This window comes from Protopterus annectens, chromosome 9.part0, assembly GCF_019279795.1.
Source record: "Protopterus annectens isolate FY-2018-M chromosome 9.part0, PAN1.0, whole genome shotgun sequence".
Lineage (NCBI taxonomy): Eukaryota > Metazoa > Chordata > Ceratodontiformes > Protopteridae > Protopterus > Protopterus annectens.
In genome coordinates, this window is record NC_056743.1 from 1,637,435,078 (window position 1) to 1,637,453,177 (window position 18,100).

The 18,100-nt window shown below is 39.3% G+C and overlaps 1 protein-coding gene across 1 annotated transcript in view; it reads left to right on the forward strand.

The window, feature by feature from the left end:
- LOC122812216 (adhesion G protein-coupled receptor E1-like) overlaps positions 1–18,100 on the forward strand; it is a 1,201,768-nt gene that overhangs the window by 719,419 nt on the left and 464,249 nt on the right. Inside the window, exon 16 of the mRNA XM_044084558.1 lies at positions 7,179–7,379. Within this exon, the coding sequence (XP_043940493.1) occupies positions 7,179–7,379 (201 nt within the window). The remainder of the gene's footprint in view (positions 1–7,178; positions 7,380–18,100) is intronic.

Genomic DNA, 18,100 nt, shown 5'->3' on the forward strand with positions numbered 1-18,100 from the left:
CCACTGTCAAAGTGCTATTTCTAACCAAGTCTGCAGATGATTGCAAACTTGGGGTGCTTATCACATCCAGTTCTGATATTCAAATTCACCAGCAAGGGCTGGACCAAACACATGACTGGTGAATTAATTAAGGGCTTCCCCTCAGCACCAAGCAGTGCAACATAGTTTTCTTTACTAAATCTAACAACACCACTGATTTCCTCATAGATAACATTCCACTTAAATGATGCACAGTTGTCATAGACCCCCATCAACCACCATGTTCTGTGGTGTTTAGAAAACATTTCTGCCTCAAACTACTTATCCTTTGTGTTATCTCCACAAGGTTCAAAGAAGTTATACTCCCACTTTATTTATCACTTATTAAGCCCATCATTGAATGTAAAGCACTCATCAGCATGTACCTCGCTAAGCACCTAAACCAGTTGAAAGACTTCAACATTTCCTCACAAAAAAGATCTCAGTATCATACAGATACATGGGGTGATCTTTGCCTAGCCTTCCAGGTTATGAATGACACAGTGCTCAATGAATTCCTTTATCTAAGCAGAATCTGTGTAAAACAACCCATTCTCGAGCCCTAAACCTATGCTAACACAATGACAACACCAGGTGGTGGAACAGACACCTAACACACTGTATCCTGCAATTCTGGAATAGGCTGCCATTACCTATCAAGTACAGTACTTCCCTAGCAACCGTTATATCCAGTCTAGACTACTGAATGGGTAATTGCAAATTCTCCATGGGGATATGTGGAGAAAGTCAACCTAATGGGGAACATTGATAGTTTATCTCCTTGACTGCAAACTTAGTAAGGACCTATGAACCTGTGGAACAATGGGAGAACTCCTTATTGAAATGGGGAGTCATAATAGCCCTGGAATGACTAAAAATACTGAAAACACAGGAGAACAGCAAATGCTAAACCTTGCTTTTTTTCTTAATTTTTTTTTTTTGCAGAAGGCATGCCCCCTGTACCCCACAATGTGTTGGTCAAGCCTCCCAGACCCCCAAACTTATGTATTCCAACTCTGAAATCACCATACATTGGAGAAAAGGGAATAATCAAAGGAACACCAATCTCCAAAGTAGTATATGCATGTCTGCATTTTTAGTCATCCACTATCGTTATTCTGGGACTTGCACTAATGAATCTTGGAATTTCAAGTTATCCCAGAGGGTATGTATGTCCTGATTATATATGTCTCCTTCCATGGAGTGCCCTCTTCTGGGAAGGTCAAATTCATGATCCACAGCACTCAGAGAGGATGGAGTGATGTATTAGTACAAGTGGTGGTTTATGATATGGAGAAACATCACATGTCTATTACATCCTTGTCACCTCATAGTGCCCTCATTACCTGATGGTAGTGGTGTGGATGTAGCAGTAGTGCTATGGGTCCCAGACCATGCCCTCCCCTCCTACAATATCTCTTCACACCATAGAAAATGTGGGTCAGCCACTGGAGTATCAGCCATGATGTGCAGCTATACAGGGGAAATGCTTCCTACACATATCTAATGCCACATATCCATAAAGTGCACATCTGGCTCACACACTTCCACAACTCTTCACACAGACCACATATTACCCTAACCAGTTCAACTATGGATGTATTTCACTCTGCTTAACCTGAACAAACACTAGCTAGCATCCATGGAGACACACAGCTTAGGAAGGAAGACTGTACTCATGTCAACCCTGTGGTCATCATCTCTGTCACTGGAGTTGACAGAAACCAAGGAGGACTGTGCCACTGCTGATGTGGCCACTCTGTGGGTGAATGTGGCATCATATTCCTGCCCTTGGGTATCTTCCTGGCTCTGTGAGGCAGACTGCACAGGCACAGGTGCTGGGCCCATTGAAGGTAGTGGGGATGTAGCCATCATATTGCCCAAGTCTATTACTGACACCATAACCTCTGACTGTGATGGGCTTTGTTTGCCATCACCATCACAGCCAAATAGTTCCCTGGTATCAAATAGAGCTATATCTATAGTGAAGGACTCTGATAACATAGCACCCATGAAAACATCAAAAAAAATACCCAAGTTAAGGAACAATCCTTCATTAACACCCACAGCCTAGTAAAATTACTCCTACAACTAGCTACAGAAAAGTAATATTTAGCATATCATGGGCAGAAAGTCTTTGGACCAGTACTCCCAATGCCCCTGTTAAACAAAGAAGTCATGTTTGTATGTTCTATCATTTTGGATTGCATTAGTAATGTAGATGGTAACCTATGTTGAGATATACATACCTGGAGCATCACCAGCAGGTATGTATAGTGCCATATATAACTCAGCACCAGACTTCTCAACTGTCCGTATTTTGTGGAAACACCCCTGATATTTCTCAAAGTTTTATTCCATTCCTCCTAAAACTGGAAATCATTTTGAGAATTTATAAGATGATAGTGCCAACATTCAAAATGTGTCCCTAATTTGGGGCCTTTTCCTTAGTTATTTCAAATTCTGTTGGTAGAAGTTGAGAGCTGTGATTGGCACTGATCTCTACAGCTCCACTGTGGATGTCAGACTGTCTGGACCCCCATGCAGAGATGTCAGAAACTCCTTTATTTCTGTCTATACCCTGACCCCCCCTTTGCTCTCCACTGCTGAGCCATCATCATCATCATCATCATCATCATCATCATTCCTGATATGTGCTGCAGTGACTGTGTTGGTGGCCATTCTTCAGACTTGATTATATGGTTTGGTTTTGGCCACTGACAGCACTGATACCATATATAAAATCCCACTAGACAGATGCACAGATGGCAGTCAGTTTTTTTTTCTTTTTTATCACTACAATGAGAAGAAGGAGGGTCAGAGGCAGGACACAGAAGTAGGACTTGATTGCCTGCAGTGGTCATGTATCTATCTACATGGCTGATGTGCCAGGAATAGGATCAGAATTTTTTGTGCTCTTCACTTGAAGAGCTGGAAGGTGGGGTGCATGTACTGGGTACTGTCTGTAGGAAGCCAACCAAGTAGCATGGCATCCTGCAGTTTTGCAGAAGTCCTTTTTGTATTTCCACATGTAGAGCTGAGGGTGTAGAAAGCTAGTCAGTGATACTGGCATAGGGCACTGGTTGAGCCAGCTAAACTTCTGCTACTTATGCATACATCTGCAATGCATGTGAAGGCAGTATGTGTGCTGTCTTCCCAGGTATTTCATTGAAATTCATCAGTGGTGTCAAAGTAGCATGAGGAGGACAGAAAACACACCTATGGATGTATGCAGGACAATGTCTGGCCTCTGTATCTGCATAGAACAGATAGTCAGGCTTAATGGCTTCATGTACTTGCTGGAGGACCACAACATTTTTCACTGTCATTTTGGTACACCATTTGCCTGTGGAGGTGGCACTGGCCCACCACAGAATATAACTGCCAGGGTTTAGCAACCTCCCTGTCAGTGACACACTCACTGCTCCAATCTGGTTCAGTATATCTGGGGCCAGAGCACAATCACTTCTCATAAGACATAGGAAAGTGTGTGTGCATCCCACAGAAAGACATAGGCTTACAACAAGACCTCTTTAAAGATGCCAGTGCTGTTACCTTAGACAGTGCACAGATGTCACCTATGTGGGTAGAAGTGTAGGTGAGGTCGGGAACGGGGGCAGATGCCCTAGGTGCAAGGTGCTAGGTTGGGTGATTGCTAGATCATTTTTTATTTTTGTTTTCTTTTGCTCTTCACATAAATGTGAGTGCAGGACACAGAGGACCTGGCACCAATTTCATCCTTCAATAGCGGCTGCCCATTCTGAAACTGAATCATTATCATTGAATTATCCCCATTGCTTATCGGCAAAAACTAATTCAAGATAAGCTTGTGAATGAATTATAGTAGTAAAGAAATGGCAGCCTTACCTGAATTCACTGAAGAAGGTAAGTCACGTCACCTAGCTTGCTTGAGACAGGTAAATACTGAAGATAGGTGCCATGGAAACAAAAGCCAAAGAAATGCTGCCTCAAGGTCTGACTCTTCATTTGATTGCACAATTTGCTTACTTCATTGTGTTGTTCAAGGTAAGTTATTACCTTTCCTTTGCACCTTTCTGCTATGAAGTTTTATATTGTTATGATATTGTGCCTGTTTAAATTAAAATCTGTGTTAAACCCCTATGATGCTACATGCACACATGCATCATCTCCCATCCTTCTTCCTGTGAATTAGTCCTGTTTCTAGGTTGAGTTCATGTCAGAGTATCCATTTTTGGACATATCTGATGGAAAAATATCACAAAGATATACTCAGAAGTGGAAATTGGGAGGAGGAGCTCCAGATTGGAGACAAGACATTTTTTCTTGTTCCCACATGGAATGTGAGGGCATTAGGATCAGATGCTTTTCCTCCTTAGCAAAGAAGGTAGAACAAACAGATTAGAGAATGGACTTTTGTTTTGCACCTCACCTTAGCATTAAGGGGTGCCAAACTGGGGAGCAGCACTGGGCACCAAATGAGCCAGTTATGGCTCTGTATGTGGGTATGCATGCAGGCCTTCCCCCATCCCACCTCATACTAAAGAAAGTAGCAGGCCCTGGCACAGATCTGGGAAGACAGTGACCCAAGCTGTCACATAGGCCATGGAGTGCATATCCTCTACACAGATTCCTGACTGAGGCTAGTCAGGTGTGATCATTGAAAAAACAATTGCATTCATAGCCTACAACTGATATGACTCAAGCTTCCAATCTCCAACAAGTTATTATTCTTAATAAACAGTGATGAGTTTGAAACACAGCCACTCTTCAAATAAATCCTTTTATGAATCCTTTATTGAAACAGGTGAGCGCTTTCATGAGTGCCAAGCTCACTTCATCACACCATAAAATGCCTGTAGGTAACATGAACATTTAAAAACCTGTCAACCAATAGCAGTCTATCTACAACATTACAACATTCCTTAAAGAAATACAAGTGAAAAGCACTTCACTAATAGCACTACACATAATATAAATGTATGTAAAAACACCCTGACGCATATACATCTTTACCTAATCAATCCTAATGGAATTAAATCAATAAAAATATTAATACACAAAATAAAAACAACACACTTGCCAAGCATGCTAGTCGAACTTCTACAGAACATCGTTTTAACTTCATGGCTTTGGAATATGTGAAAGATAGTGAACACAGACCTTAATAATTATACTGAAGTCAATGAAGTTAAGTGGATTGTTCCTCTTAGGGCAGATGGTGAGATGGGTTTGAGTGGTCATATATCATTAAAACCCATCTTAAAAGCTTGATCTCTTTTTAAATAAACAATTTTTAATGAAACTATTGTTAGTGATGTTCATGTAACGGTAGTTTGTAATAGTGTATGATGCATAGGAGGTTTGAAAATGCCGGCTTTTAGAATATATTTGTATTTGTTGTCATATATTTTATGTTTAGGAAGGCTGTCATTATGTTTTTATATAAGACAGTATTGTTTTTATTGATTTAATTGCACTAGGTTCATTAGGTAAAAATGTACATGCATCAGTGTGTTTTTATATACATTTTTACATACATTTATATCATATGTAGTGCTGTTAGTGAAGTGCTTTTCACTTGTATTTCTTTAAGGAATGATGTAATGTTGTAGAGAGACTGCTATTGGTTGACATATTTTTAAATGTTCATGCTACCTACGGGCATTTTATGGTCTGATGAAGCGAGCTTGGCACTTGTGAAAGCACTCACCTGTTTCAATAAAGGATTCATAAAAGGATTTATTTGGAGACTGGCTGTGTTTTGAACCCCCCACTGTTTATTATTTTTCATTTTCTTGTACTCAGTAGTGCGATGTTCGTTAGTCCGCATAGTAGGTGCATTCCTGACTGTTCTAAGGTTATTATTATTCTTGCCAGAAATCCTGACAGAGACTAAAATCAAATTCTAAAATTTCAGTTAAGAAGTTATGTATAGAAAATTGCAGTTGATGTTTTTCTTTTTCACACTCTTTTCACAAACTCCTTAATATAGTTTTGCTTTATTTAATCCTAATTCCTGTTGGCTAGCTGAACTCGATGTATGTTTTTACTAATATGTATGTCCGCTGGGGAATAACAAGTGGATAGGAACAGTTACTTATGAGCTCAGAGTATATTTGCATTTTGTTTGCAGATTCATGAAAAAACAGTTTTTAACTGACCAGAAAGCACAGTCAAATGTCCCACGGTGCTTCCAGCTCTGTTTATTGGTTTAATGGGATTTTTTTCTATTTTACTTGGTAAAATACAGTCCATTTTGATAAGGTAAAGCATGTGCTATGACACAGACAGAACAGCTATGTTTTGTGTGCCTGTGTGTGTGTCTGTGTGTGTGTGTGTGTGTGTGTGTGTGTGTGTGTGTGTGTGTGTGTGTGTGTGTGTGTGTGTGTGTGTGTGTGTGTGTGTGTGTGTGTGTGTGTGTGTGTGTGTGTGTGTGTGTGTGTGTGGGTGGGTGCACGGGTGTGTGTGTGTGTGTGTGTGTGTGTGTGTGTGTGTGTGTGTGTGTGTGTGTGTGTGTGTGTGTGTGTGTGTGTGAGTGTGTTGGGGGCTGTAACTTTACTGCTGGTGATGGTAGGTGCAATGGCGAGGAGTGCACTGCAATAATGTAGGCAGTGATGCTGGAAAGTGGGAGCTCTGTAAGTTGCAGAGAGGAGATGCTTTTATAATTCTGTATTATCTGTCCTCTGTTCTACTCTCCAGTCAATATGGATGTGATAAAGTGTATGAAACAATTGTTTTCAGGCCTGTTGTGCATGCATTTACTATTTTCACCCTTCTTGAGGTAGTAATGTATATTGTTATTTTTGTGATAACAGAATATGATGCATGAAGAGAGGATGATGCCTTCTGGTAAGAAGGAAAGCTACAAAAGATAATGAATTTATATGAAGTTCTAAGAAAAATGATAATGTATTTAAGGAATATTGCACTTTGAAACATTGTGTGGACTGCACAAAGAACACAGACTGAAGAATGCCTTTTTATTATCTTGTGAATTTTTTGAAATGTCATTAGTTGTTTAACTCCATGCATGTTATTCATCTCTTTACAATAAATGACTTCTAGATGAGTTACACTTTCAGAAGTTATCACAGCTCATTCATAAAATGTTAAATCTGTGCATAGATAAAACAGTCTGGCTTTGTGCATGGTAAGCACCTAATGAATATTGTTTTCAGTTACAGGATGAGACGCCATTAGCTATAATTTCATATATCGGACTTACACTCTCAGTCATCTGCTTAGTCATTTCAGTCCTGACATTTTGGCTCTGTCATTCTATTAAAAATGTCACTACAACACAACTCCTCAACCTTTGTGTCAGCCTACTTGTGGCAGATGTTATATTCCTTTTTGGCATCTCCAGGACAAGCAATGAGGTACAGTTATGAATGTTCAGACTTTGTTAATGCCAAAGTTAAATATTGTAACATGAGAACTCCTTAACAAAGTAAGAGTAAAAAAATGCTAGTAACTTTGAGTTGTAATTTATGCATAAGACTTATGATCATGATGTGTACAAAATGCCAGCATGTCTTGAGGGTCTTCATCAAAATTAACTTGGATTATATTTCAGGATGAATTATGTATCCTTTATGTAGGCTGCAAAACTAAGCAGCTTACTTTTTGATAGCCTGTGACAGCACTGATTAGGAAAGTATTGTTGTAGTCAGAAAAGTGACCCTTCCAAAATAAAAGTTTATAGTGAACCATAGTGAAACAGGTTTGACCAAATAATGTATTTATTTCCATCCACAACCCCTTTTTCCCATTTTTTCACATGGGGACAGGGTGTCAACAGTGACAATCATTTACAGCCATGGTTTACAACTCTGGGTGGCTAACCCTCCCATTGCAGTTTTTCCACAACACACACTCAAAACTATGGCCAATTTAGGGTGCCCAGTCTAGAGACTGTAGGAACAGAAGGAAACCCATGCAAACATAGGGAGGACATGCAGTGTCTGTACAGAAGGCACCCAGCCTAGAATCGAACCGATGAACCTCTTGCTGTGAGGCAACAAAGCTATTTGGTATACCATTGTGTCAGTCACATTTATTTATTTGTTTATTTTAAACAAAAGTAATAAATAAAATAAATAACTGTATTTATTTATTGCTTTCGTTTACCAGGAAAGTCTTACTTGACACAGGACCCATTTTCTCAGAGGGGTCATGGGAGAAAAACTACATTGTCCAAGCAACAGTAACAGACAGAATGACACTAACATTTAAAAGGCACTAATGTACAATAGTCTTTACAACATTTTTCAAAAGAAGAACTGCATTTCAAATCTGATAATGTGCGCAGACCATCATATTGTTGCTATTTTCAACAGAAAGCAATATGTCTCACAAGTGATATAGTGGTGAGAGAGCTAGAGTTAAAAAATAGAAGACAAGCATAATTGATGGTGAAGGAGGATAACAAAAGGGAGGAAAGAAAGTGAGGTATGGCACAGGTAAGAGGAAGATATGGAAGGAGCTGAGCAGGGATGAGTTTGGAGAGGAGTGATATGGTAATCTGCTGCAGCACAATTGCAGAGCCAGGAGTTCAGTGACTGAGACTTTAGCTGTAGTTTGACTGACTTTAGTGAGCAATCCTGCCTCACTATTAGGGGGATGGAGTCCTAGGTTTTTAATACTTGATGGAAATAGAGGCTAGAAGGTCTTTGTCAACAGTGCAAGCTTCTCAGTGGACTGTATGGTTGCACAAATTTGCCAAGAGCTGGACCTTCATTTGGTTTGTTTATTAGATTGTGGATGAAACAGAGTTCAGACTGTGTGAGTTGGTGAGGTATTTCAAGCCAGTGGAGGTTTCTAATGGCCAAACAGTGATGTGCTCTATGGGGGGGGGGGGGGTTGGCTACAAATTTCACATCCTTGTTGTAGCACTGCTGAAGTTTACTGGTTTGGCTGCTAACTGACTTTTAAATCATCAGAGCCTCTGATATTTATGAAATGCATTGCTTTTGAAGTGCTATTCATGGTCCCTCAAATGTGAAATAATTGCCTTCTTCTCTGTTATGCTGCTGTCTCAGAGGTTTGCACAATTTATTAAAACTCAATTAGTTTTTGACTTTAACATCCTAGAGACGACTAGGCTTTCCCAAAATGGCCTTTATTATAGAGTTATAAAACATGAAGCATAACAAGGCTAGTGTGTGCTTGGGTACGTGCATAGAAGTAGTCACCTAGTGATTTCCACAGATGCCCTCCTAGGAGATTAAACATTTTTAACACTCTTATGTATTTATTTATACTTACGTATACTTACTTACTTAAACTTATGTATTCAACTCTGGTGCCACCTTTAACATTCCTATAAGAAAAGTGCAGTCCGGGTCTGAACTGTCTGCAAACAGCTACAGTTAACCTTGAACCTAACACCACTCTTACGTATTCAACTCTGGTACCACCTTTAACATTCCTATAAGAAAAGTGCAGTCCGGGTCTGAACTGTCTGCAAACAGCTACAGTTAACTTTGAGTATGTGTCTAACTGTTTGAGCCAATCTTCATTTTCCCCTAGAGAGCACTGTGCTTTGGCTGTAAGCAGCCCCCCCCCACCACCACCACCACACACACACACATCTTCCACTTTCTCTTATTCCCTTCTGTTAGCAAATAGTATCAATAACTGATCAATACTGTGTGTTTGTTTATTTAAACTATACCACAGTAGCCTACTGATACAAGGTTATCCTGGTTTTCCACCTGAGAAATTAAGACAAGACTTACAGTTTCAGAGCAGTCCTTGGTCAATTGTGATTGTTCTTAACACATACTTGTCTTGCTTTGGCTCATTAGCAGCAGTACAAAGAACTGCCTGCTCACACCCTTGTTCTCCCCTCCCCTTCCCTGTTTATTACCTTAAGACAATCCCAGAGTTAATAAATATTACCTGTGGCAGGCATCATTTGTAAAACTACAATCCACTCTGCTACAGGCCCCATGAAGGCTCAGTGTCTTTTCAGTAAGTGTTTTACAACTGTAAATGCCTATTTATGTTGAATTGTATTAGACATTTTACAACTGTATATGTTTATGTTGAATTTCAAGCCTGTACTCCAATCTGCTTACTTACACTATCAGACTATTTACCCCACTCATAGGACCAAAAACTGGGACTGGGTTAGCCTCTCTCCGCTGCTCGCCCGCGCTTCGGGCCGCCCAGCTCCCTCCCTGCCCCCTTATACCACCCGCCCCCACTGTGTCTACATTTATAGCCACTAGGCCACACCCCTACTTCCTCTCCAACCTGCACAACTTCCTCTCCAATTTCCTCCCCCCCACCACTTTACTGTTTAACCACTACTATTCCTTTGAAGCACATTGACCCCACCCATTGATGACATATAACATGTCTATAAATAATTATAAACTCCTTCCTCTTATCTTACTACTCTTAATTCTGCCATACTTTCTTACTAGCTATGAAAATCTCACATTCGTAGGTTTCTCTTATCCAAAATGCCAAACCAAGAACCCCTACCTCCACTGAGGAACTTGCCCACTACTACACTACCCCAAAAATTATAAATTCCAACCACTTGCTTCTAAAAACCACTCCAATCAACACCAAAATCCAAATATGAACTAAAACTACTATTCAAAGTTATTAGACTACTAGCGTATCTAAGAAAAAACATAACCAAAGATGGGGACATCCATCCTAATCCAGGCCCAACCTTAACTCAAAATCCTACCAGCCCACCACTCTCCCACCGACTGGTCAACTCCCTCCTAATATGCCACTTAAACATTAGAAGCCTAAACAAAAAGATACATAGCCTGCATGCTGTACTAGCCACATACCTCCCCAACATAATGTGTCTATCTGAAACATGGCTCCGGCCATCAGCCAAAGACAATGAGATCCTGCCTCCTGGTTACAATATACTTAGGGCGGATAGAGTAAAGAAAAGAGGAGATGGAATAGCCGTCTTATATAATAGCACACTTAACATCATAACTAACCCTATACAACCCCCCCAGGTCTCTAACGCTGAAATACTAGCTCTAAAAATTCTGCTAAATAATCATAAGGGCATTAACCTAATTGTCACCTATATTCCCCCTGGGAACAATGTAGAAACACTAGAGGTCATTCTACATTGGATAGCCAACAACTACCCTCAAGACACGATTGTCCATGTTAATATTGACTGGAACCAATGCACAGCACAGTCCAACCCCATCCCTGTTAACCTACATGGATTCTCTCAGATAATATCATCTACCACCAGGTAACAATAACCAAAAAGAGAGTATACTAGACTGGATACTCACCAACAGTCATCCCCAGAACTATATGTCTGGAACTCTCCCTAATGATCTTAGTGATCACCTGCTCACATACATCATGAAAGACAAAATTAATTGTACAAGCTTACCTATTTATAGGTCTATCAGATCCAAGAAAAACTTTGACCCAACTAAATTTCAACTTGAACTCAAATCATGTAACTGGACAAAACTAAAGTTCCTTCCCTTGATGAGGCAGTGTCATCATTTAACAATTCATTCCTTACTATACTTGACTCAATAAGAATTAAAACTCAACTAGCACCCTGGCTAACAACAGACACCAAAACCAAAATAACAACTAGAGACAAAGCGTGGGATAAATGGCACTACCAAACTACCCTAGATCGTATCAAATTCCAACAACTTAGAAATGAGACTAAAAAGCCATCATACTAGATAAGAAAAATTACTTCTACAATCTGCAACATAAACATCAGAATAACCCTCAAAAGTACTGGGCAGGCATAAATAAACTTCTCCAATCAGGCAAATCCACTACTCCGACCCCAGGAACATTATCTGACAAGAGCCAAGAAGATATAGCCAATTCATTCAATACTTTCTTCACAGAAACCATCCAGTCATTAGCTAACCAACTTTCTCCTCCCACACTTCTATAAACACTATACCCGACTCACCACTCTCTTTTAACTTCCAGCCAGTGTCCACATTCTTTATCAGATCCCTTTTGAAAAAACTGAAGCCAACCACCCTTTCAGCCGATCTTCTGCCGGCTGAATACCTGCAAATTGCTGCAGATGTCGTAGCCTACCCTATCTCAATCCTAATTAACAGAACCATAACCGAGGCCTCAATCCCCTCAATTTGGAAAATATCCTATGTTATTCCACTCCACAAAGGAGGTTCATCCACAGAACTATACAACTATAGACCTATAGCCATACTATCACCACTTGCCAAAATTATGGAAAAGTGCATGCACAACCAACTAATGCTCTATCTAACCCAAAATAAACTACTCACAGACTCTCAACATGGATTCAGTCCCCATCATAGTACAACCACTGCCCTCCTCTCTTTTACTGAAAACATTAATCTTAACTGGAATAATAAAAAAATATCCTCCGCTCTCTTCCTGGACCTATCAAAAGCCTTCAATATGATAAACCATCAGTTACTTCTATATACTTTAAAAACCCTGTATCTAGATACTCCAGCCCTTGACTGGTTTCAAGCTTACCTCACTGGGAGACAACAAGCAGTAATGTGGCAAAATAAGCTCTCCTGCCTACTACCAAATACCATAGGAGTTCCTCAAGGTTCCATATTAGGACCTCTCCTCTTTTCAGTCTTCATAAACGACATCCAAACAGTCATCCCTGAAGCCACCTGCATTCAATATGCAGATGACTCGACTATAATATGTTCCAATGCCTCTCTTGCAAATCTACTAACTGCCACCCAACATAGCTTCACCAAAGTTGAAAACTGGCTTGCCAACCATCTCCTGATCTTAAATCCAAACAAAACCAAGTTACTTCTCTTCTACCCAACCAATAGATCTCCGACTGAAAACTTCACTATAAAATCCAATAATGGGACCATCATCTCCCCAGACACCTATACAAAGCTATTAGGAGTAAACATTGACAATAAACTCAGATTTGATATACATATCAACCAAGCCATTAAGTCAGTCAACAAGAAACTTGGGACCCTATACAGAATTTAAGCCTTCCTTACCCCGAATGCCAGGGCAGCCACAGCCCGTTCACACCTTCTCTCTACCCTACTATATGCCTCTCCTGTCCTCACTCACCTTAACAAATCTGATGTGGCCAAGCTCTCATCCTGCTATAATCACATTGCCAGGTTTGTTACAGGCCTACCCTACAGAACACACCACTGTACTAACCTGAAAAAGCTTGGATGGATAGAATTCCCACACCTTCTTCACCAGTCCCAACTCATACAGGCCTTCAAAATCCTTAAACAACCTGAGAATACCCCAGCATGAAAAAACTTAATGACTCCCTACTCCAATCTAAGCTGCCTTCGCTCAGCAAACAGACTCCTTGTCCAAACAACTAAATCTCTCAACCTAGGTGGTGACTATTTGCCAACACCACTGGTAAAATATGGAACTCTCTCCCAAATAACATCACGCTTGCAACTTCTCTAAGTCAATTCAAAAATAGTCTAAAACTCCACTTCAAGTCACACTGGCTATGTCCTTGCTCAAACCCAGACTAGCTCTGTGCCATTAACTAAAACATAAATAACTAGCTAAGATGATAAGTACTTTGTATACTGTGATAAAGAAATATGTATCCTGTCTAACTTTATGTCATTATACTGCCTACCATCCTTGCTAATATGTTATTAATGTTACATTTGTAGTAATCTCAGAAATAGTAATGGCAGTCTTGTACTTGTATGTAAATAGTCTATGTTTTTGTTAAGTTCTTTCAGCTCATTTACTGTACCTAATTATCAATGTAACTCTGTTGGAGCTTTTCTCCCCGGGCCTCCGCTGAAAAAGGACATGTATCCAGTCGGACCATCCCGGTTAACAAATGTAAAATAAATAAATAATAATAAATAACATGGCCAACCACTGATATATTTTTTTAAACCTAGCTTTGGCATAGACAGCACACATCTGATGTACACTGTGAGCCAATTTACCATCTAGGCTATGATTACGATAGAAAACATATTGAACAGTATAGTAGTCACTACCAGTCCAACGTAGATGGGAGCCAAGAATGCACATCCACATGGAGAAACAATCATCAAGGAAGTGAAGCTTTGCTCTAATGAAACTTAAGGCTATCTGAGACTCAAGTAATGCTCTTTCTGCCATTATGAAGGGACCTGCTGTGGATATACAACAGATAAAGTCTGTAACAGTAAAATATGGTGCACAGCTTACTCCCATTCAGCCTACCCTACAGCAACAACAATGGGATATAGTTGAGCAGATGGTGATCACAGCATCACATTCTATGTCCATGCAAGACTTGCAGTCTCACACAGTGTAACTTTAATCTAAACTGGAAGACATGTAAAACCATTCCAGGAGAAATTACTTGCACTTTAATTAGTCTCCCGGAGCAAGTTGAAGGATCAGAGCAAGTTAACTTTATTAAATCACACCTAGCATTGCTATTGGATTTGTCAAAACTGCTGTTTATCAAGTGAGCACACAGAATCCCTTCCAGCAATGCATCTAACAACAACCCTAGACAATTCATAGTGAAGTTCTTGGACTTCTATGACTGGAGTCACCTTGCGGAAAGCTAGGAAGTTGGTCTCTAAATTCCAAATCGCATGTCAGCAACTCAAAGCCTCCACCGACTACAGTGCTTCTTTATAATGTAAGAGGAAGGCCTTAGTCCAGCATCTATGACACTGCAGAGAGTTGGGGTTTCAGGTATAGATTCGCTATCCTTCCAGTTTATTTCTATCCAAAGGAACTGCCTATCTTACTTTCCATATACCCCAAGAAGTAAACACTTATCTACAAACATTGTCCAAGGGGTCATATGCCCAGGTTGTAATGAAACCACCATCCAGCTCAGCAGTGACAAGAAGAGGGTTGCTTAAATAACAAATCCCCCATTAAATTGCCATTAAATAACAAAGGCAAGGTAAAGCTTGTACGAAAAGCTAATAAGCTTACAAGGGCTAAATCCACTCTCTTTACCACTATTTTATCTCTATCCAGTAAGTATGGTCCCCCTTCTGAGCCAAAAGTGACTAACTCCCTGGAGATGTGGATGACTCCTCATTTTCCTTACCTGAACTTCAAATAGAGGAAATCACAATAATAGAAGGCTCCTGGGCCAAAACAGCAGAATCTGATTAACTAGTGAATGGCAATTACACGTATAATCTGATTTGACATTTGTAAATTCTGTGGCATTCCATGAACGGTATCCAATTATACTGAGTGAAGTTAATATTAATACAAATGGTAATGTTGACCAAACATCAAGGCTTTCAAGAGTGGCCAGAGTTATCACCAAATAAATATGTGCAAATACTCTCAAAACTTAAAAATTTTCTAAAAATTACCAGGCACATTGAAAAGTTTAAATATATTTAATAATAAATAATAAAATAACATGAAAATACTTAATATGTATTTACAGTAAACACCAGAGTTTCACAGGGAATATTAAAAATAACACTGATGGAAAGTTTAATACAGTTATAAAAACGCAATGTTTAGCTAGTCTCATTATCTATTCCTGATTGACTGAAATAATTACTGCTTCTATTTACTGAATAGAGCAAGGCAAGATGGGTGAAAGGTCCTTCTTGTCAGATCCAAGACAGAATACAGAATAATTATGACACTTCAGTCTTCTCTAATATTAAAACATTATTTCTGTACAGAATGACGTCACATACATTTGGTCATCTGACTCTATTTCCCGCACTATCACCCATCATTAGAATCTTCCAAGGTTTATCACCTATGTGCTACAATAGACACAGATAGAGCTTTGCTCAGATGTGGTGCAACTACTGGAAATCATAAAACTGTTTAACTTTTCCTACAGGAGATGTAACCTATTCTCTAGCACAGACATTGCATCTCTGGCTCCCTTCAAAACTGTGGAATAACATATTTATGGTTTGACCAATAAAATAATTTAATTTCAAGAATATTTTCAAAGTCAGGTGGGTTAAGATTAACCTCTTCACTTCGAGTATATGTTGCAATGTGTACATTTCACCGGTTACAATAATGCATGTACATCTATTTTCCTTCTAGCAGGGCACACTGTTGATACATTTTAACACAAGCAAAATTCACAGATATATTTTCAGCACAAGCATCTGGAAAAATCAGTTTGATATACAAATGGCATACAATTATATACAAAATTCCAGCTAGCTGTGCTGGTATATGTTACATAACCACTGCCACTGTTTTTCCTGGCATGGCTGGCATTACCTTCTATCGTCACACAGTAAACATAGGCAAACATGAAAATGATGGATGCTGTGTGTGTTTGCTAAATGGGCTTCAATCTGGTGTACATCAGTGATGCTGCAGCCAGGAAGGGGTCAGAGTATTTTTACTTTGGAATACTTTGAGTGGGAGAGTGAATAATTTTATAACAAATAAAGCAGGTTGTTTATAGTCATACTGCTGAATACAGGTCAAAGAACAAAAATATTGGCCAACTATTATGGCAAAATTGAGGATGATTCCCACTCCAATTTGAGGTATGCTACAAGCAATTCAAAAACTAAGTAAAGAAATGTATGATACTTATTTGGGGGTGACTTTAATGTGTATATAGATTGATTGCCAACCAACTGACAGGGTTAAGCGAAAACAAAATTCTGGGCCCTAATAAAGGAGATGCAGGACTTATATTTAGTCAACATCTGGAGAAAACAACAAACATCAATTAATGGAAAATGAGGTGTGTTGAGTAGATTGGATTTCTGTCTTGCTAGTTGTAGAGACTCATTTAGATGTATAGATACATGTTTAGAATTAACAGGTCTTTCTGATCATGCCATGATCACTGTTGCATTAGATCTTCAAATATATCACAACATTTTTAACTTGTGGAGAATGGACCCTTTATTGCTGAAGCAGCAGACATCTACTTGGGTAGCATCCTACTGGAGAGAACACTTGAAGGACATTTAAACAGCAGTGTAGACAGTGGAATATATGGTACTTTCAGAGAGAAAAAAGCGTGAGCAATGGAAGATACAAAATTTATGGGAATAATATATTATAGGGTTGGAGTCTGCAATGAAATGTGGAATGAAACCAGGTAATGCCATGGTTAACAAGCATATTCAACTCACAAAGCAATATAGACAGATGCTGTATGTCAGCACAGTGGCTAAATTGGAAAGATAAAATATTTTCTGGTGGGTGAAAGGAATTACATAAAACAAGCTTTTGGCTATTAGGTTTAGAGAAGCAACAGTAAATTTCCATTACTGCTGTCAGGGATGAGTCAGGAGTAATCTTGACCAAAAGGGATGCAATTAATAGAAGTTTTGTCCTAGAATTTCAGCTAGGAAGCTATGATACACCCAGGATAGTTCTCTGGTAGGAAGAAGTAGAGTTCCCTTCTTTGACTCCTAAACAACTGGCTGTTCTGTAAAAACCTATAACTCTAGGGAAAATTGGAACTACCAACCCAGACTGAATGGTTTAATGCACAGTGGTATAAGTGTATTAAAGATGAAGTAGCAGGGTCACAATATAACCTAATTAATGAATCAGTATCTAAAGGATTTTCCCTGACATGTGCTATTTCAAAGTAACAATGTTCTTAAAACTAGCCAAAGACCCACTAAACCTGAAAAATTACAGATCTATCTCATTTCTGCAGCTCAATGTTATAATTTTTACAAAGCTTTTAGCTGACAGGCTTGAGAAAGTGCTGTCTACTCTAACTGGATAAAACCATTTATGGTTAATTAAGGAAGAAGCAGGTAGTCTGAACTTGGTTTTGCATTGGTAAAACTTGCAAGCATTATTTGGCTATAATCAAATACCAGCTGTAGTCTTATTGTTGGAGTTTAAGAAAGTGTTTGATTCCATTTTATGGGAATGTATTTGGGAGGTAATGGGTAGGTTTGGATCCCCCCAGGTCCTTATTATAAAGTGTAAACTATTATATGACAGGCCTTCAGCATGCATCCTCACCAGCCAAACCTTATAGCACTCTTTCCCCATTGCCAGAGGTACAAGGCAAGGTTGCCCACTTTCTTCACTCCTTTTTGTGTTGGCAGCATATGCACTGGCTTTATGTCTACAATCAAGGTATGTGAACTATGGC